At 46.7% G+C, this 20892-nt stretch overlaps 1 protein-coding gene and 1 long non-coding RNA gene across 3 annotated transcripts in view; one reads left to right on the plus strand and one right to left on the minus strand.

Moving 5' to 3' along the window:
* Positions 1-20892, minus strand: part of KAZN (kazrin, periplakin interacting protein) — a 208648-nt gene that overhangs the window by 85005 nt on the left and 102751 nt on the right. Inside the window, exon 1 of one of the 2 annotated variants that reach the window (XM_039727687.1) lies at positions 63-2726. The exons of the other annotated variant lie outside the window; for it this stretch is intronic. Within the exon in view, the coding sequence (XP_039583621.1) occupies positions 63-128 (66 nt within the window). The 5' untranslated portion in view covers positions 129-2726. Of the gene's footprint in view, positions 1-62; positions 2727-20892 lie in introns of those variants that run through there. 2 annotated transcript variants of the gene reach the window in all.
* LOC120511069 lies at positions 2807-10083 on the plus strand. The gene is made up of 4 exons (XR_005629665.1): positions 2807-2928; positions 3594-3703; positions 6558-7868; positions 9568-10083. It is a non-coding gene; the product is annotated as an uncharacterized LOC120511069 (long non-coding RNA).

Raw genomic sequence — 20892 nt, forward strand, 5'->3', positions numbered from 1 at the left:
GGCGGTGGGGGGTCTGTGCAGAGGGGGGAACAGGTTGTGCGGGGGGTGGGGGTACCCCCTACCTGTTGCCCCCCCCGGCAGCCCGGGCAGGGCCGCGACAGAGGCGCTGGCAGCTCGGCCGAGGGCATCCGCGCTGGGTGCGCGGCTGCGGCGGGGCGGGTCCCTGCCAGCCTGCGGTGCCCGCGCCGCGCTGCGAGCGAGCGAGACCCCCCCGCAGCCCCCCGGGAAGTTCAGGGGTGCTGCGGGCATGCGGCAGCGCCCGCGCCGAGCTCACAGTGCCACGAGTGAAGAAGCGCTCTGCTGGCTGAGCTCGGGCTCGCCCGGAGCGTGGCCGTGCCCAGCAGCTGCCTGCAGCAGGTGGAGGAAAGCGGGCTCCAAAAATCCCCCTGGAAGGATTTTGGGGAGGGGGGGAAAGAGCCACCTGAGCGCTGTCACCACTGCAGCAGTACTAGTGCAAAAGCTCTTAACGGTGGCGGTTCACGTGGCACGAACCCAGGGTGAAAAATCGAGAATTATTGGTATCATCCATTCGCTGGCGACTGCTAGAGGGAGCGCGGATGTTTCCCTGTGCCTTATCCATCCCTCAGAGGGATCCACTTGTGTGTTTGCCAGGGCTGCAGCAAGCCTGCAGAGCTGCCACCCTGCCCATGGCAGCCGTGCAGATGGCTTCATCCTCACTGAAGTGAAATGATAGAATCACAGGGTGATTTGTGTTGGAAAGGACCTTAAAGATCGTCTCATTCCAGCACCCTGCCGTGGGCAGGGACACCTTCCACCACATCAGGTTGCTCCAAGCCCCGTAGACAGGGATGCTTTGGCTCACATGGCTACATACACATACCAACCCACTCCATCCTTGCATCCCAAATCTGCAGGCTGTGAGTTGTCACCTGAGCCACCTGTACCTGGAAAAGTTCACAAATGGGTTTAGGAACTGGGCAGGAGCCCCCATGGCAGTGGGGTGGGAGCCTCACAGAAACAGGAGTGATGTGGGAAGCACAGCAAGGAGCCAGGATGGTGAGCAAGGACTCTTGTTAAGGGGAAAGTCAGAGAAAATAATGAGTAAAGGGGGAGAAACAGCCCAGCACAATTTGCTAAACCCTCTGACATTTGCCTAAATTCAGGCTTTTGGCTGAACAAGCTGAGAATTTGGGGCAGTTCTTTGAACTTCAGGGTGTCCTTGTGCAGCACTGGCACTGCAGAGCCCTGATTCAAAATGCAGTAAAAAGGATAGAAAAGGGCTGCTGGTATGAGAGCTGCAGGGATGGCTCCAGGAGAGGCTGGACCTGAGGCAGAGCAGGAGCACATCACCATCCCACACACCCAGGGTTTGGTGTGCAGAGTCCCCAGGCAGCTTTTGGGGACAGAAATGGGGTAAATCTGCTGTGTCAGTCTGCTGAAAAACATCAACAAGAGCAGCCTGGATCCCCCAAAACCTCAGGTCTGATCTGGATGCTGGGTACAACCAGCTCTCCAAGAGTCAAAGGGACTGAGTCCTTGCCAAGTGGCATCTAGTCCTTACATCCATCTGGATCAATCCATCTGGATATTGTAAAACAGAGAAAATCTAGCATTTATTCCATTTATGTTCCATATATATTCCATTCCATTTATTCCATGAAATGGTACAGTGGCTTTGCAAGGGACACTTATTTCTGACAGAGTTTCCAGCAGTGTCTGCAACCCAAGCTGGGTGCTGGACCAGGGCACTCAGAATATCAGTGCAAAGGTCTGTCTTCCTTAATGAATTCCCAGAGGGCCAACAAACAGCCCACAAGGAGAATAAGTGCAATTTTTGAAATTCTTTTCCATCATCTCTACAGCCATCCCTGAATGAGATAAAGTTCTGTAAGTTTATAAAGCAACTGAATTCTAATCAAGATAAATGCCCAGTTTCATACCTAATTTGCATGAGTATGTGCTGCAAACTGTGTTTGCAAATGGGAGAATTATGTATGTAACCAGATAACCTGAGTGTGCAATCCCAGTACCGTATATGCAAAACTTACTCATTGCACTTGAATAAAAGTAAAGCTTCAGCAAAAAGGAACTTGGCTTTAAAGTACTGGCACTTTTTTTTTTTATAATAAAAAATCAGGTTAAAGCTGATTTGAGCCTTCCAAGAACCCATTTAGCTGCTAAGGCAAATTCCAAATGGTGTTTCTTACTCAATCTAACTTTAATAATAGACTGCTTGAGTTGCTGCACTGTCAGAACTGGAATTTTTTAAATTTACTGACAAAGAGAATTTCTCCATTAGCACGTGGTTATTTAAAAAATGTGTCCTAAAGTTGGCTGTGGCCTCATGGGTAAGTTAAAAACCTCACTCTAAAAACTTTCCTTACTACTTTCAAGACTTCCTGAAATCCCCTGCAGATATCTTGGAAGATTTTCTCCCCTTTCCCATGCCTCCTCCTGTCCTTACTGGGGAACAGCTGGATCCATTAAAATTGATTTCGGTCTCTCAGAGCAGGATTTGATTTCTCTGAGCTTCTTTCTGGAAGGAGCACAGAGTGTCCCAGCAATCCAGCAATATCAGCCAGAGGAAAGGCACAAAGATGCCTTTCCCAACCCAACTGGGTTGTGCCAGCTCCCAGTCACAAGGCCAAGCCTTTGCTGGAAACCTCAAAATTGGGATGAAATGAAACTTTAGGAAATGAATTGCGCCTCCATCCCTTACTCCTTTTAGTTTTAAATTAAGAAAAAATTGAAATTAAAAGCTAATTAAAGACACAAAATTAAAAACATATTATTTCCCAAAATTGCTTTGATGATTTAAAAAAAAATAAATTTATTTATTTTATCAAGAAGTTGACAGGTCTGCAAGGAGTCTGTCCCAAATGGATGGGAGTTCCTGGCCACGTAGAGGAGGCACAAGGAGATTGGGAATATTTCCTAAGGACACGAGGGAAACCTGAGTCAGTGCCAGTAAGTCACAAATCTTCATTCAACCTTACTACACTCAGCATCTGTTCAGGTGCTCCAAGGGGAGCCTTGAAAATCTGGGAAACACCCTCAGTTTTGGGCAATGTGTTCTGGTGGTGCCATCACATCCAGGCAGGCTATTCCTCAAGAGTGTGAAATGGAATAAACATGGACAGAGGAAGATTTGAGAGTTCCACCCTTCATCTTTGCTCTTGTTACAACCTGAGGAGTACAGTAAAGAATATGAGAAGATTTAGAAGATGAAAAAGGGTTGAGAAGCTCATGAGTACCATTCAGGCCTTCCAAAACCCTTTAATTTGCTATTCAGATTACCACTTTTTATAGTTTAATATGTACAATATGCAAAGGAACCAGTTTAACTAAATGGGAAAAGCCTTCTGTGTTAAGGTTGAACGTAATCTAATAGGGCCCTTTGACTTGATTCAATTAAATCCTTCTTTTTCCAATTAAATAATCATCCAGAATTTAATAAAAATGAATTTCCATGTGTCATCCTGCAGAATGATGACCTCTGTGATGGGGAAGGCTTATGTAAATTCTGCTGATCGCTTTTTATCTGCCTCTGCTTCACTTCCTCCAAAAAAAATTGCCTTCTGTCTGTATATTTACATTAATTTCTCATCTGCTCCATGTATCTGTGTTTGCAGGAACAATTCCCAGCTGAAAGAGCTGTGAGTATCACCAGTACATCCTCAGAAATGGACCCTCTGTGATGGGAAAAAGATCTCCAAAGTGGGATTTTTGATCTGTGCCTCAGGTTTGTTGTGCCCTGGCATGCTGTAGGGCCAGCTTCCAATTGGCCCCTTCCAGATATCACCAGGGGCATCTGTATGGCTGTTTATCACCAAGAAAATCCAGTCTAAGAGGCCAGCAACTTCAGCAGCAATCCCCAGGAAAAGCACAGCGTGGCCCACATTCCACAGTCTCTTCCAGCACATCTCCACTAAATAATTCCCATCAGAGCTACAGCAGTTGTTATTATCTATTCTTTTTTCCCCCTCTGCAAAGGTGTATTTATAATTGCATTTTACCCCCCTCTCACTCATAAAATATGGAGCACCAACTCCTTCCTTCCTCAGCTTCCTCAGCAGCATCTTTATGCAAACCTTGCTGATGTGGTACTGCTGTAACAACTTATTAGTTATTAAAACTAATAGCTTTAAGTTATTAAAATGCATAACTCAGTTATAGTTACTAACTAAGTTGTTAAAACTGAATTAAACAGAGCTAAGGATGGACAGGTTAAAAATTTGAGTGAATATTCTGTTTCTCCCCTTGCCACATTTCCCCATCTCTCTTTCTGTGCGGGTAAAATGGTCTTGGCGACCTTCCTGTGCTGCACATCCCTGGGGACCATGAAAACAAACCCATTAATGTTTATAAAGTGTCTCAGACTGGGGGAATTACATCATTGTGGCGAGATACAAGCTTAATGGATCAAAACAAACCTCAGCTCCAAACCCCCCAGCTTAGACACATCTCAGTTACCCGGCACAAACCTCAAGGAATCCCACTGAGAAGGGATAATTGAGAGAAAAATGTGATCCCAGAGATTTTTCTGCAGTAAACCCATTTTATGTTAATAGAAAGCAGATTTCTAGACCCCTTTGCAAACGAATGACTTCCACAGCATATTTCACAGCTGAGCGCATCCATGGCACCAGCTTTGGACACGGGGCTATTAAACCCAACATTTGTTTAATGAATTACAGCAGTCCATGGATCTGTGTGTGCTCAGCCCGTGTTTAAATGTTTATTGGGAAGACGTCAGCAGCCAGCTCTGCATGAGCAGGTATCAGCCTCAACGATGAGCTCTCGCTGCAATGGATCCAAATCTTTGAACATGTTTTGGGTTCTGCTTTCTTATCCAAGACAGATATCCCAGGAGGTTCAGGATCTCTGCTAAACATAAAATCATTTGGGTTCAGTGGAAGTTTGGGGTGTTTTCTCCTTGATGATGAACTGTGTGAGAGAGACAAGCTGTTGTGCATCTCCCACCTGCCTGGGGTTGGTGCATGTGACTGAACAGTGGATTAATCCATTAAAACTCACACATTCAAGCAAGGTTGATGTGCTGCAGCCGTTTCCAAGCTGACCCCACTCTCACTTCACCAATCAATCTATAAACCTTGACAAAAAAATTAACTCTGGTTCACCCTCCTATTTTAACACATTCTCCACTGCAAACTATGTGTGAAGTGCTACCTTTCATGGTAGATAGAGACAGTAGTGATGATGTGCTGTGATCACTTCGCTTTCCTGCAAAATGCCTCTGATTTATGGTGGTCTCCACTCCAGAGATCCCCACTCAGGAGCAGTTTCAGAGTCACTGACTGCTTTGGGCTGGAAGAGACTCTAAGAACCATCTCATTCCCCCCTCTGCCATGGCAGGGACACTTCCACTATCCCAGCCGGATCCAAGCCCTGTCCAGCCTGGCCTTGGGCACTGCCAGGGATCCAGGGGCAGCCACAGCTTCTCTGTGCCAGCGCCTCACCACCCTCACAGTTAAGAATTTCTTCCTCGTATCCACTCTATCCCTGCCCTCTGCCAGTGGGAAGCCGTTCCCCCTTGTTCTGTCATTTCAGGTGAAGTCTGACTGAAATGCCATTTCCCCTCCTTTCCCCATCAGCAAAGATGTTGGGCTTTTTCAGAACTGCCAAGGTGATTTGAGAGATCAGGTCCCGCTGATCCCCCAAGACTTCCCTGTCCCTTGGGAAGGTGAGAACGGGGACTGTGGAGACATTATCTTTGCATCCTGAATTTACCTCCTGTTCTGTTGAGACCAGGATCATGTGGGAACTTCAATGAACAGTGAGAATGTGAAACGCTCAGCTAGCAGGATAATGTGTGCAGTGAAAAAAATCCTGTGATCAATCAGCAGACAAAGATCTACTTAAATGAGGTGTTAGTGGGAAAGATGCAGGAAAGGTGATTATGGGTTTGTCTCCGTGTTTCCCTCAGCAACAATGCTGACACAACGGGGTGGGTCACCCTACCCTGTCATTAATGGAGCATCAGCATTCATCTGACAGCTCCTTTGTCCTGGGAAGTCAATTCCGATGAAGATTTGACATTAGCAGAGGCACGGTGAAACTCAGAACCTTTGTATTTTCATGACCCTCCAAATGCTTTAACCTGATGGATTACAGGTAAAATCACTGTCCTAATTTGGGCAGGAGGCAGAAATAAATATTTGTACTCATCTGTTTCAACTGTGGCAATAAACATCACGGGCAGAGCCAGTGGAAGAGCAGCCCTTTGCTCCCTTCCCAGAAAACAAAACTTGGAACAGGGGCCACAGGGCAGAGCACATGGGAAAGGTCAGCTGGAACATCAGAGAAATGTGATTTTTTTTTTTTTTTATTGCAGTATTTGTCAAGTAACTGAAAGACAAGATCTCTTCAGCCCTCTAAAATAATTCTAAACTAAATTCAGAAATGGAGAACTCCAGATTGTAACAGAGAGGGATTTTAACATGCACAGCACTGTCCCCCACTGGCACCCAGCAGGCAGGGAGCACATCCACAAAATTCCCACGGGTGTTTCAGGGACAAAACAGCTCAATCCAGACAAGAGTGAAACTTAATTTAGTCCTTCCCTTTTCTTTCAGGTGAAAGGACACACGTTCTGCTCCAAGAGCCATCAGCCTCCCTTGTTCTGTCAGTGGCACCAGCCCTGGGTCACACCTGGTTTGGGGATCACCCAAACCAGCCTCTTTCACAACAACAGAATGTGCTGGGGGTGTGGAACAATAAAAATAGCCTTCCCCTCCCCCTGCCTCTATTTTCCCTGGTTTTATCCAAAATGCTACCAGCAGAGTGGACTAATCCTGCATTGCACACAAACCTATAATTACATTCCCCACTGACCTGTGAAAGACCTAAAAATACACCTAGATAAAGTTTCAGCATTGAGAAGGCAGCTGAAAATTTGGCATTATATTTCTATATATCCGTATTAGTTTAATTACAGTCATGTTTTAAGGTGTCAGTATGGATCCCTTGATTCTGTGAATTTGGGGCTTGGAGTGCACTGATGTCCATTTCTTTAAAGGTTAACAGAGGTTGGCTACTCTGCTAAAAATAGCACTTTTCCAGGAGTGAGAGAAATCCCCCTGCAGCAGATAATTCCCAAGTGTTCTTTTTCTTGGGCTAGGTAGGAGGATACTGCAGGTATCATCTCAGGGGATGGGGACACTGAGGAGCAGCTGGGCTGGAGCAGAGTGTGACCAAGGTCCAGTGGGAGAGGGCACCTGCAGCCCATGAAACATCCAGGCTTTCCAGTTAAATCAGGAGCAATTCCTTATCTCACCATGGTTTATCCTAAAGGAACACCCAGCTAGGGAAGGGCAGGGAACACGTGTCTTCTAATAAAGTCTGTTTAACTTTGACATAGATTACTTCTAAAAAACCCCATCAAACCACACCAAATACACCAATGTGATAAAGTATCTCGGTACAAAATCAATTCCAAGGTGATTATCAGCCTCTGAAAAATTTGGGCTCTAAGTCAGTTCATGGCAGGGATCAAATTGAGCTGCTGTCAACTCATTTGGACATTTTACTTTGCTTCTGATATCTGACAGTTAAAATAATCTCAGATAGTTCCCATTACTCCTGCGTTTTCTGCTTTTTTTGCCTCAGGGAAGGGCCATGCAGCCAGGCTCCATCCCAGCCACCTCCCAGCCTGCAGCATCACTTCCAGCCGTGGCTGGGGAATCCAGGCTGGGGAAAAATGGTAGATAAGGCTGATCAGCTGTGAGCTGCCACAGCCAGACCCAGGCTGAGCCCCAGCTGATCTCCAGCTGCTGCTGGGAGCAATCTGTGCTCCCACATGGGCTGCACTGGTCACCAGCTGGAATGCCAGGGGAGCTCAGTCCTCTTGGAGAGAAGGCTTGAAGCATTATCTTCTGCTAATGCAGGTGAGGCTTATTAATATTGTTTATATTAATAGCTTTTCATGAAAATGGGGAAGTTTTCTCCGGAGAACAGGGAGATGCCCTCAAATGATGGCTTGGTGGAGCAAGAGGGAGCCAGGAAAAAGCTGATTTTCTTATTATAGAATCATAGAGTGGTTTGAACTGGAGGGACTGTAAAGTCCTTTAGAGGGATCTTAAAGCTTATTTGCCATGGGCAGAGACATCTTCCACTATCCCAGGGTGCTCCAAGCCCCATCCAGCCTGGCCTTGGACACTTCCAGGGATCCAGGGGCAGCCACAGCTGCTCTGGGCACCCTGTGCCAGGGCCTGCCCACCTTCCCAGGGAAGGGTGGAGAGGGATCACTCTGAGTGGTCTCAGAGAAAGCCAGGGCAGATATGTAAAGCCTCCCTCTCACAAAGGCTAAATTAATAATATTTTTCTAAAAGCACTGCTGGATGAATTCCTTAGAAAAATCAAAGCATGTTTGGGGCTCCAGTGGATGCAGGAGGTTCTGTGGGCACCAGCATCTCCATCACCCCAAAGTCTTCAGGACAAGAAGCTGCCAGGATTGTTGACATAGGGATTTTAAGAAGGTGATGGATATAAAACCCACCAAAGGCAATTAAACCAAGCAGGACCACTGCCAAGTTCTTGTGTTTGCTCACTGTCAGTAGGTTTTATGGAGACAGAGATATATCTGAAAAGCTATTCAAGTGCATTTAATTTTTCCAATACCCACTTACTGCAGCTTGTATGAGGATAATATGTTTATCCCAAAAGGTTCCTGACTTCATTCTGCAGTACTTGACTCCAGGGTGGGTTTTGTATTATTAACTTCCTTCCAGTACACATGGAAAATAAAACCTGTTCCCATTGAACACCCCGGGATGAAGTTTTGCTGGGTGTTAAGTGCAGTTTGTCACGGCGCTGGAGGCCCAGGGTGGGACAATGAGCCTGGGAACACCTGGGGCCTCAGACCTGGTGGAGCTGAGGTGTGGGGAATGTGGGGCTGGAGGGGGGAGCTTGCTCTGACACAGCAGAAGACAAATGGAAAAGGGGAAAAGATACCAATCTATCTAGAAGGTTTTAGGGAGAAATTCTGGCTGTGAGGATGGTGAAACCCTGGCACAGGGAGCCCAGAGCAGCTGTGGAGGTGTCCAAGGCCAGGCTGGACAGGGCTGGAGCAGCCTGGGACAGTGGAAGGTGTCCCTGCCATGGCAGGGGTGGCACTGGATGAGCTTTAAGATCCCTTTCAGCCCAAACCATTCTGTGATAAAACCCATGCAACGAGAGGGGGTGATGCTCCATCCCTCATGCCTCACACCCCTCACTATCCAAAAGCTCTTGATAAACATGAGAAATTACTTAGGACTCTTTTGCTGATATTTTTTGCCTTCTGATGCCACCTCATGAAAGTAATGGTTCATAATCTGCACCAGAGCAGCTTGACTCAAGATAAAGATCTGCCTCATTTGCAGTTACATAATTAGCAATTACCCTAATTTCACTTACACTAAATTACATTTTTTAAAAAATAAATGTTATCTTTTCTGACAAAAAAAAAAAAAAAAATCATTCTGGGTCTACTTCAGAATTTTTTATATAAAGCAGAAGTATCATTACCCTGTTCTCAGATGTACTGTCTAGACACTTTTAATGAAAATATTCATTATTGCTAATTTGCATCTCTTTCAATTCCAGGACAGAAATCAAATGAAGATGTCAAAACTGTGCTGCCTCTGCCTCAGGCAAAACGGAGCCACGGTGACCCCCAAGTCCTTCCAAAGGGGATCTCAGTTTGTGTGAAGGAAAAACATCTCCAGCATCCTCATAACTGAGGGCAGCACAAGATGAAAGTTTAGCAGGGAAAATCAGAGGAAAATAATGGTGTCAGGATCTGGATCTGAGATCTGCAGCTTTAAAGGAGGGAAAAACCAGGGAGATCCCAGCCTTAGGGTGCAAGATGTGTTGAAATACAGATGTAAATCAGGGCAGTGGTAACTCACGTGGGTTCAGTAGTGACATTTCCTGAAGATAAAGCACATTTTAAATGTACTTTGTACTTGCTGGTAACAAAATTTCCATTAGTACAAGAAAATACATATTATACCTCAAACACACTTCACTGAGCTTGGAGAGTAAAGATAAAATAATCTTTTTATAGCAAATAGGAATGAATACTTAAAAATAATAAAAAGTTGGTGAATATTCATTTGAACTCTTAAGCAAATTTGCCCTTGTCATATTTGCATCCCTCTTGTGTTCTCTTTCTGTGCAATGAAGTTTTATTAGCATGAACATCCACAGAAAGTGAATGTGAAGACTCAATACCCATGGGAAATGAATTTAAAATTCACTTGCTTTGTGCAGTCACCCAAGAAACTTGATCATAATTGTTTATTGTACTTAAATATTTATATTGTTGAAGCACTTGTTAGATAAAAAGGCTGTGATGCTCCTCTGCTGGGTGATGTTCAAACACTGGCCCAGGCTACAGGAATCACCTCCATCCCCAGCAAACACACAGCTGGGACAGGTTTCTCCAGCCTGGCTGATGTGGCAGGTGGCAAATTTCAAGGTCAACAACAATAATTGGGTGAAAAATCAAAAAACTTCTCTTAATTTTTCTTGGCATATTGAGTGGACCCACGAATGGCACCACCTCCCATGGGTGTGTTCACACAGGGTGCTTGAAATGGAGTCAGAAATTAAACTTCATCAGGAATATAATTTTAAGCTTTTTCACTGCCTGCAGTCCTCTGGCACAGAAACAAAAAGTTTCTCTTAATTTTTCTTAGCATGTTGAGTTGGACCCATGAACGGCACCACCTCCCATGGGTGTGTTCACACAGGGTGCTTGAAATGGAGTAAAAAAATTAGAGTTCATCAGGAACATCATTTTAAGCTTTTCCACTGCCTGCAGTCCTCTGGCACAGACTCCATCCCAGCTCTGAGCTTGATTCCAGCAGTGCCTTCAGGCCTCACAATGGACCCTTCATTCCCTCCCTCCCTTGCCCTCCTCCCCATCTGCATCTCCCAGAGCTCCAGGAGCTGCACCCACGGCCCTGCCTCCCCCAGCAGATTCCATTCCTGAGCAGGAATCCCATCCCTGAGCAGTTAACACCTTCCCAGCCCTCCGTGGCAGCTGTGCAGGGCAGTGCAGCTCCCAGCTCATCCAAAAACTCCTCTGGGTTTTTTTTGGAAGGGGTGGGCAGCATTTCTGCAATAGGGACACCCTGTTTTGCTTGGTCTCCTAGCACCCCGCAAATCTGTGCCCCATGCTGCCCCTGCTTGATCCAGCATTGTCTGGCCACACTTCCAGACCAATCCTCACTAAATCATTTTTCTCTGTTACCTGCCTCAGCCTGGAACTCAAAAAGGGATCAAAATTTTTATGGTTATGGAGGAATAACTTCAAGGTCAAACCCCTGCTGGGAGTGGGGCAGGAATTTACACCTTGCACCACGGACTGTAGCAGAAATAGTCAACTATTAAGGACTGGGGAATGAAATAAACCCTGAAATTGAGGCTCAAGTTATGACAATAAGGATGCACAGGAGAGAAAATTGCATTAGGACATGCACTGTTTGTACACATTCCCCTTAATCTGGATTCAGTGATGGGAGGAGGGGATTTGGAATCACCCCTCAGAGCAGGTTCAGGTCTCCATCAGCTTCTTACACACCACCGTGCCTTTTAATTATCACCCACCACAGTCAGATGAGGGTTGCCTGTGTCAATTTGCATTGTTACCCACCCCGGTGCAGCAGCTCCCTGCTCCCCAGTGGAGGCAGCAGGTGGCATTGGCAAGGTAATTACACACCGTCACTAATTAGCAACAATTTCAGTTGCCCCAAAGATGCTTGCAAGATCAGATACCGAATTTCATGGCATCTCCCTCAAACACAGGCCACCCAGGGGATGGTGGTGTGGAAGGGGGAAGATGCAATAGGGAATGTGAGGAGGAGGAGAGGAGCCTGACGAGGCAAACCAGGAGCTGTCGCTGGCACTGCTGAGGGAAGGGGCAGTGCTACTCCAGATTATTTCCAAAAGCTTGAGCTGCATGGGAATGACATTTGAAATCCAGAGGGTTGGAAAGGGAAAGAGGAAGGAATGGGAGCTGTGGATGAGCCCTTGCATGAGGGGATAAGAGGGCTGCATTGCTGCACAGAGCACCCTCACAATGGGGGAAAAACAGAGAGCCCCTGTGCCCAGAGAGCCCCAGGGCTGGAGAGGGGGAGCACACACAGCACTGCAATACACACATACCCCATTTAAATCATCCTTTATCAAATAATAAATTAAGAAGAGATGCTAAGTGCTGTGAGCAGGGTCTCCCTGCATGGCCAAACCTTTCCACCCTGATGGCAGAAGATGCCACATGTCACAGGAGCAAGATGGGTGATGAAAAGAGAATGAAGGGCATAAACACAATACTTGGTGCAACCCCACACTCACTACTACACGAAAATGCGAGAGCCAAATGGGGTGAAAACACCTTTTCCAAGACAAAATTTTGTTGGCTGCAGAGGAAGTCAAAGTTGGCTTTTACAGTTTGAAGTGGTTAACAATTTGGTTTCTTTAAACCAGGGAATTAATGGCACTGAACTTCACAACAACAACAAAAAATTAAAGGCGCCCCAAAGAATGTTCTCTTAATTGTAGCAGCCCGCTGCATTAAAGCTGCTATAGGAAAATTCATTTACAATTCAGCTATTAAATTGCAAGCCATTACCACTGCTTTTACGGCTTTATATCCCTCTCACAAATTTATTGTGTAATTACTCGGAGCAACAGGATGGTTTCTAGCAAGTGAAGCTGAAATAAGGCACACATTCCAAAATCCTCACAATTCTGCCTTTTCCAGATGAAATTTATGCAAAAGAGGCAAAACGTTCCAGGCAGTTTTCTGCCTGGGATTTGGGGCCATTTGAGGATGGAGCCTTGGCTGGTATAAAGGTGGGATGGGAGTGACCACCCCAACAACTGCCATCTCTCTCTGTAGGAAATGAAATTGCTTTGGAGCTGTTGGGACTTGCTCCTATGGATCTCTGCAGCAGCAGAGCTGGGACTTCAGGACATGGAATTTTCCCACCTCCTGGGGGCTCAGACAACTCCCGCCAAACCACTGCTTATGAAATAAATCACCAAAAAAAAAAAATTAAAATGGCATTTTCTGCCCCTCATTTTCCACCCCAGTGAAAGAAAATTGTAAATAAATAAATAAACAAACAAATTCTTGGGCACCATGAAAAAAAAAAATTGCATAAAGGGGCATTAAGCAGGACAGGCATTTCCCGGGTAGAATGACTGGATTATTGTTGGAAGATGCAAATAAATTCACATCATGTGCCTCTCTTATTCCCCTCCTTTTCCTTTTTGTACCATCCCTCATCCAAAGGAGAAGATAACCTCTGTATCCAGCTCAGGAATCTCGTGAGCAGATTAAAGACCTGATTATGCTGGATTTGGGGGAGCTGCCTAATGTCCAACCTGAATGCATCACTACAAACCCTGGCAGTAAACACTCAGGAGCCCCCAGACAGTTCAACCACTGTGCTGGTCACAGCCATGGCTATGAAACCATTTTCTTGGAAGCAATTCCCTTCTCCCACGGGGTTTTGTTCTATCCTGAGGTACCAGGTTTCTCACCTCTGCCTCATTACCTGCAATCCTACCTGGAAGCTCACTGCAGGCACATGCCCTTAGGGATGCACTGAAATAGGCACTGCAGTGCTTGGCTCAGCTGGGCCCTGAGGATTTCATACAGCTCCAAAATAGGGGAGGTAAATGAATAAGACCTCTTTTTAAAAAATATATAAATACCCTTTTTATTTATATAAAAATACCCTTATTTTTGATAATATTTTAATTATCATTACACTATCAGCTTAATTTTTTTTTTCAGTTTTGTAAAGGAAGCTCTTTGGGGGTACCAAGGACCAGTAAATGGAGAGAGAAGGCAAAGCAAACGGAGCAGAATTCCCAGCCCATCCCACACTGCTGCTGCTGGCTGCAGGGGAGATGGACACGGTGTCCCTGCAGTTCATACATCCCAAAGCACAGAGAACAGTTTAGTTATGCAGGAGGCATTTCCCCAGGCTGGCAGCGGGCAGGGGCTGGAACCAGATGATCTCTGAGGTCCCTTCCAACCAAAGCCATTCTGGCTCTGTGAAAGGCTGAACGGCCCAAACCTCCTCCCCTGCACCCCTGGGTCAGAGCCACTCCCGGTTTCTGCTGCTGCTAACTTTGTGGAACAATTTACAATTTATTCCAAATGTTTGCTGTGGGTACCATGACACAATCCCCGAGGCCAAACACCAGCACAGCAGCCTCCTCTCCCCAGTAAAGATGAATCCCTGCAAGGAGAGGGGGAAGGAGCTGACAAACCAGGATAATTTATTCTGCTGAGCCCAGAGCCTGCCAAGTCAGCTCAGTCTGGCACGGGATAGGCTTAGAGGAACAGCCAGGCTGGGATTTGCAGAGAGGAGGAGGAGTCTGAGTGAATCAGATACCCAAATCTCGCTGGATTCAGCAGGAACTGGCTATTCAGCCAGTTTGGGATTGTTTTCCTTCTCGGCTTTTCTGTTCGCTTGAGTGCCGCTAAATCGTGTGGGTGATCAGTGGAGGAGGGGTTCAGTTTAAAAGGGGATTTTGGGTAAAGCTAATGAGTGGTAAGATAATTGTGAAGAAAGACACAGGGGGAGAAAAACCACCACCATCTAAATTTCCAATGGGAATTGCACTTTGGCAGCCACTGCTGGCCAAGGGAGGGACAAGACCTGCACACACCCAGTGCCTGACCCACTGCTCTGCTGTGGTGTGTTCCCAGCTCCTCTGGAGGAATTCAGCAACCAACAATCATCACGGAATCATTTAGGTTGGGAATGCCCTCTAAGATCATCCACTTCCACCACTGACCCAGCAGTGTCTCGAGCACCTCTAAACTTTGTCCCCAAGTGTGACATCCACTGATTTTTGAACACTTTAAGGGATGGTGAATCCACTTCCCTGGGCAGCCTGTTCTCATCCTGACCATCCTTTCAGTGCAGAAACTTCCCCACCTTGCCCAAGACAGACAATTCAGGAAGGATGGCAATGGCCTGAGGATGGGGATTGGGTGGATAAAGTGCATTAATGATGAGAAATTGCTTCTCTGCTCCCTGCAGGCACCCAGATCTTCACCACAGAAGGGAGAAGAGATGCCAGCTGGGTGAGTCCCTGTGGCTGCCCAGAGAGCAGGGCTGGTTTGAGGGGTGGGAGCAGACTGGGCCTGCCCAGGGTGCAGGGTTTGAGTGGTGGGAGCTGGAGGGTCTGCCCAGGGTGCAGGGCTGGTTTGAGGGGTGGGAGCAGGGGGCCTCAGCCAGTTTCTGTCTGGGAGCTGAGCCCACACCTGGCTTTGAAGGTCCCCAGTCCCCGTGTGTAGCCACACGTGCCACGGAGCCAGCAGTTGCCATGGAGACCAAGGATTTTCTTAAAACTCCTGCAAAATGAGACGAAGGCCCAAGAAAGCAGGGAGGAAATGTCTCCTTTGCAGGGGGTTTAGGGGTGTGTTCAGACCCCAGGGCTGTCACACCACCCGTGGATGCAAGAGTTGTTCCCTTCAAACAGAGCTGCTCCTGCCCTGTGGTCGTGATTTCTGTACCTTGCAAACTTCATTTTCTGTGCTGGCTCATCTCTGCGAGGTGCCAGTCTCATCCAGCAATCACATTTATTTTTACAGTCTCCAAGGGCTGTCTAAAGATGCAGCTCCTCTGTCAACAGAGAAACTGCTTTTTAATTACAGCCCTTCTGGCAGGGGATAGAGCTTCTTCCTTCATCAATATATTTTTTAAATGCATGGAGAAGTCACAGGACTGGCAGATGGAGGAGCAAAGCCCCCTGATTATCCAGATTACAGCACAGACCCTCCATAGCACAGAGATACCTGCTGGGATGGGGTATGGGGCTGGAAGTGGGTTAAACCCACAGCCTAAAGCTCGAGCTCCCATTTCCACAAGTCCCTAGATTCAGCTTTGCTCTTTGATGTTTTTAAATGCTGGTTTGTCCTTCGCCAGCCTCCAGGAATTGGGATAAATCAATAACCCATCAATTTTGACTGCAGAGCTCTGTGGTACCCAAAGCTGTGGTGCTGCTCCCAAGTGATCCATATGCATGCAAGCAGAACATTCCCAGACGGCTTTAAATGAAGTGGCTGGCAAAATCCCCTGGGAATATTTGGTTAGGATGAGAAACATATAGAAACACAGCTTTTTGGAGGCATCTTGCAGTAACTTTAGTTTCCATAGTGACTAATGTTTGTGTTTATATCCAGTCCCTGTGTTTCTATCAGATTTTGCTTCATGGAACAGCTGTTCCAAGTCATTTCACCAAGACAGATGATCCTGATAAGGAGCAAAGTTTCCATTCTACACAAATGCACATTTATTTAATAAAATCCAAAGAACTCAAACCTGGAAAAGACCCTGTGCTTCAAAAGATTGATTATCAATGCAACCAACTGGTGGGAAGAGAATAAAAGTGGCCACAGAATAGCTGCTGCCTAATGAGAGAGTGAGAAAAAACAGAACAGAAAATAAATAAAACAACTCTGAAAACACCTGTAACTTTATTTAATTTGGCTGTGAGCTTTCTATCCCTGGGCTTTATGCACAAATGTGATGCCTAAAAATCCTGCTGCTGCTGCTGGAGATGTCCCTGCAGTGGGTCAAGGGCAGCTCTTGGATCCCAGCCCCCCTTGGACTACCTCATTCCTGTAAAAAGCTGCTGGGAGCACCCAGAGCAATCAAATATAGACCAACCTGGCCTTTGGGTTCTAACAAACCACTTTCACCAAGTACCCCATCCTGCAGCATTTATATAATCACCTCGTTTCCATTTCAGTGGAAATCAATACCGATCTATTTTTTGGTGATTTTTTCTTAAAGAGGATGGCTCATGTTTAGCCCTTTGGAACAATAATTATGTTAGCCTCTTTACCAGATCAAATAGAATATGAGCTCCCTGGCTGGATCTAGGCTTGGATCAAGCTCCCCCAGAATCTCTTTGGTACCAGCAGCTCTACCTGGGCTGAACTTGTACTGAAGCAAGAGGGTTGGTAACACAGCCACCTCTGACATCTTGTGCCCTTGGCTTTTCCCTGGAAAGACCAAAGTGTTGGATTTGTCCAGGTGAGTCCAGGAGGCCCTAGAAGAGTTGGAGATGACATCTGCCCAGAACCTGGATGGGCATGAGCCTGGTGTTGGCTGCCTCCCTGCAGTGCCTGGGTGACTCCACAGGCAGAGGTGCGTCCTTGTGTTCCATGGTACCTCAAGAAAAGTAAATAAACCTGCTTTTAGACACACAGCTGGAGGTTAGATCCCTGCTTCTCTTGGCTTGATCTGCGCCACCCACTTCTGCCACTGGACCTAAGGAATCTGCAAGGAGATAGGGACAACCCAGGGCAGAGCATCAGGAATGGTCAAGAAGTATGAAGATGTGATAGAGGAAAACTAACTCCAGCATTATCTGCCTCCTGGCTTCTCATCTTTGTCTCCCTACAGTCCTGTCCCCAGCCCAGAGCTGCCCTGTGCTGCTCCTGCCCCTGCAGAGCACTGGGTTGACAGGAGGTCAGACCTGCTCCCACAGGCTCATGTCTTACTCCTGCAGCCTTTATCTCCAAATATTCTGCTTTTAAAATATTCTCTCGGCTTGCCCAGCTCTGGACCAAATCCTAATGGGAACCAACAGCTCCTTCATGCTACATGAGGCACCAAAGCAGCAGCAGCAGGCAGCTGCTGGGAGAGGACAGTCCTGCTCCCCAGCACTCACTGCCATAAATAACTGGAGTGCACAGGCACCGGCAAGGACTACGGAGTTGCTTATCATTTTAATCACTTCTAAATCACGTTGCAGGGCTCCAAACCTAAGGAAATTATTTTCATTGTTAACCTCCTTCTTCTTAATTTGCAAACTTCCTGCAAGTAATTGAAATTCCTGCTCTGCAAAAGCAGAAGCCTTATCTACCGCCTTGTTTAGCCAAATTAAGAGAGATGGGACTCGACTCCAGATTTGCTAAATATTTTTCCCTGCCTTCCGAAACATTTATTACATTTTGCATTGCACAAAGTGCTCCAACCTCCTGCCGGCTGCAGAAACATGGTGAATTATTTTAATCAGGAGCAAGAATCGTGTTGAAAGTAACTGTAACGTGGCACAACAGGAAACCTGGGCTTGCAGACTCCTTTGGAAGAAAATTCCAGCTCTCCTCTTCCCTCTTTGCGACTATCAATCAAGCTCTAAAAATAAAGTCAGATATACAAAATTATCCTGCCATCAGGGCTTGAAAATATTTCAGTTAAGCAACTGTCAGTGCTTCCGTGATGGATCTCCATTTCCCAGGTTCTCTATCTTCCCTTTTCAGACTGCACCAGGCTGAACCTTGGCACACATCCCAAGGATGATGCTGGAGCAGTTTGCTTAACAGCAGCCTTTTAATCTCTCTGGAAGCTGGGCAGCACAGGGGGCCAGCACATCTCCCTCTGCCAGGCCCAGGGATGCAAACACCCGCAGCTCCCAGGGATTGCTCTTGAAGCCAGAGACACTTCAGAGCTTCCCAAAAGTCAGGTCATGTGCTCTGGCAGCTTTGTTGGAGCATCAATCCTCCCTGGGAGCCTCAGGGGTGCCAAGTCTGCTCTCTGCTGAAGCTCCTCTGGATTTGCCAGCTGGTAATGCAGAGCAAGCTGGGGGTGATGCCTAAGGAATGGCTTTTCCACCTGTGCAGGGCTGGAGCCTTGAGCTGCCTTTCACACCTTCTCTGCACCCACCTCATGCCCAGAGAGCTCCTTTGCCCTGCTCCTGCCAGCCATGCAGGAGCATGGCTTTGTTCCCAATTCTGAGCCATCTCCTCTCCTCCCTGCCCAGGGCCTGGCTTGGCACCCTTGGATAGGCACAGAATCACTGGCTGGTTTGGGCTGGAAGGAGCCTGCAAACTCATCTCCTTCCACCCCTGCCATGGCAGGGACACTTTCTACTATCCCAGGTGGCTCGAAGTCCCATCCAACCTGGCCTTGGACACTTCCATGGATGGGGCAGCCACAGCTGCTCTGGGCATCCTGTGCCAGGGCCTCCCTACCCTCACAGGGAAGAATTTCTTCCTCATATCCACCCTAACCCTGTCCTCTGGCAGTGGGAAGCCACTCCCTGTTCTGTCTCTGCAGCTCTCTTGGAGCCCTTTAGGCACTGAAAGAGGCTCAAAGGCCTCACGGAGCCTTCTCTTCTCCAGGCTGAAGAACCCCTGCACCTTTCTTCATTCTCTATTTTGAATAAAATATTGGATGTAAGGAACAGAAATACCCTGCTTTTGCCAGACTCACCCCCTTCTACACTCAAGGGCCATGTGCTCTGCCACTGCTGGGGTTCATCTCTTCAAGCCCACACCAGACACTTAATCCCAGCCAAGAGTAATCTAAATCCTCCCAACTGTTGTTGAAGCCCTGGGGAAAAGCTCTGCATTTATTTGTTTCTTCCTCTTGGAGCACAACAACATGTAAAAGCAAATCCAGCAAGAACGAGGAGCAAACATGCAGAATCTTGTTATTGTGGACCCATTCTGTACCACCAGGACCAAGAGCATCCAGTTGGTATCTACAACACAAGACTTCTCCAGGCTGGGAAGCAGTGGGTGAGGCAATGAGATTCAGGCATTTTGCTCTGCAGACTATTTGTTTTTTTAATACTGGGGAAAGAGAGAACATATGTGAGGGGGGAAGGGTGGCAGCAGCATTTGTAACGCTTAATTTACTAAAAAGACACATTGCACAGATCTCCCATCTCACTTCATTCAGAGAAATAAGTGTTGGGGTAAACCAGCCAGCCTGGATAGAGACCTATCCCAGGGGTCTTCAATGTGCTGCCAGGATAAGGATTCTTCCCAAAAGATGTCTGAGGCCAAAAGCATTACCCTTGTCACACTCTGGCCTGGGTAAAACACTCATTTGTTCTTTTTCCTCCATAAGAATATCAGGGTTTTGATGGAGCAGAGCCAGTCACTCTCCATGTACATGGACCCTACCAAAAAGCAGGAAAGATGCTTGGATTTTAGTGTTACTTCAGAAATTACATCCCAGCTTTCTTTCCCTGTATTAAAATCTATGAAATCAGTGAGACCAAAACAGGTAGGAAGCGACAGCAAGAGCAGGATCATGTCCTGCCTTTGAAAACTACTTAATTTATAGTCCTTCCATATCAGAATTATTAAGAAAGAAAAATACCTCTTGCCTCCCAAATGTCACCATATCCACCCGACTTCCGTGAATCTCTGAATGGATTTACCAGTGCCGGGGGCAATCTCATTTTCTAGAAAACCTGTTTTACTGCCTAATATTCCAACCAAGTCTATGGCTGATCACTTAAAGAGGCTTTTACCAGGCAGGGCAGGCTGCACGTCTCATTTCCCTCAGACACCCTGCAGCGGCTCCGTGGGTGGGAGGGGAGAGGAGGCGCGGCAGCGAGCGGAGCGGGATCGCTCGCTGTCAAATTAAAACTCTGATTAATTCCAAAGCAGGGCTGTTTGCTGAGATATTGGTGAGTTGTTTGACTTCAATAATTGCCCGAGAATGGATGGAAGGAGAGGAAAGCCTCAGCCTTGGCAGGGGATGGTGAGGGATGGAAGCTCTTGGCCCGTGCCAAGGGATGAGAGCTCCAAGCTGGAGCATCCCTGGTGTCACCATGATATTTTTTTCTGAAAAATCCCTTTGCCAGGATTTTTCTCCTGAGAAGCCTCAGAAAAGAAATGTAAAGAAAAATTATCTGATGCTTTGGAATGTGGCATGTGCATCTTTGATTGGTACCATGTGAATTGTTTTTATTTAATGACCAATCTCAGTCCAGCTGTGTCAGACTCTCTGGTCTGTCACATGGTTTTATTATTCATTCCTTTCCTAGCCTTCTGATGTATGCTTTTCTCTCTACAGTTCAGCATAACTTTAGTACAGCACTATAACATTATGATATGATATATAATAAATATAATATAATAAATATAAT

Source organism: Passer montanus, unplaced genomic scaffold (genome assembly GCF_014805655.1).
Source record: "Passer montanus isolate IOZ18808 unplaced genomic scaffold, ASM1480565v1 scaffold62, whole genome shotgun sequence".
Lineage (NCBI taxonomy): Eukaryota > Metazoa > Chordata > Aves > Passeriformes > Passeridae > Passer > Passer montanus.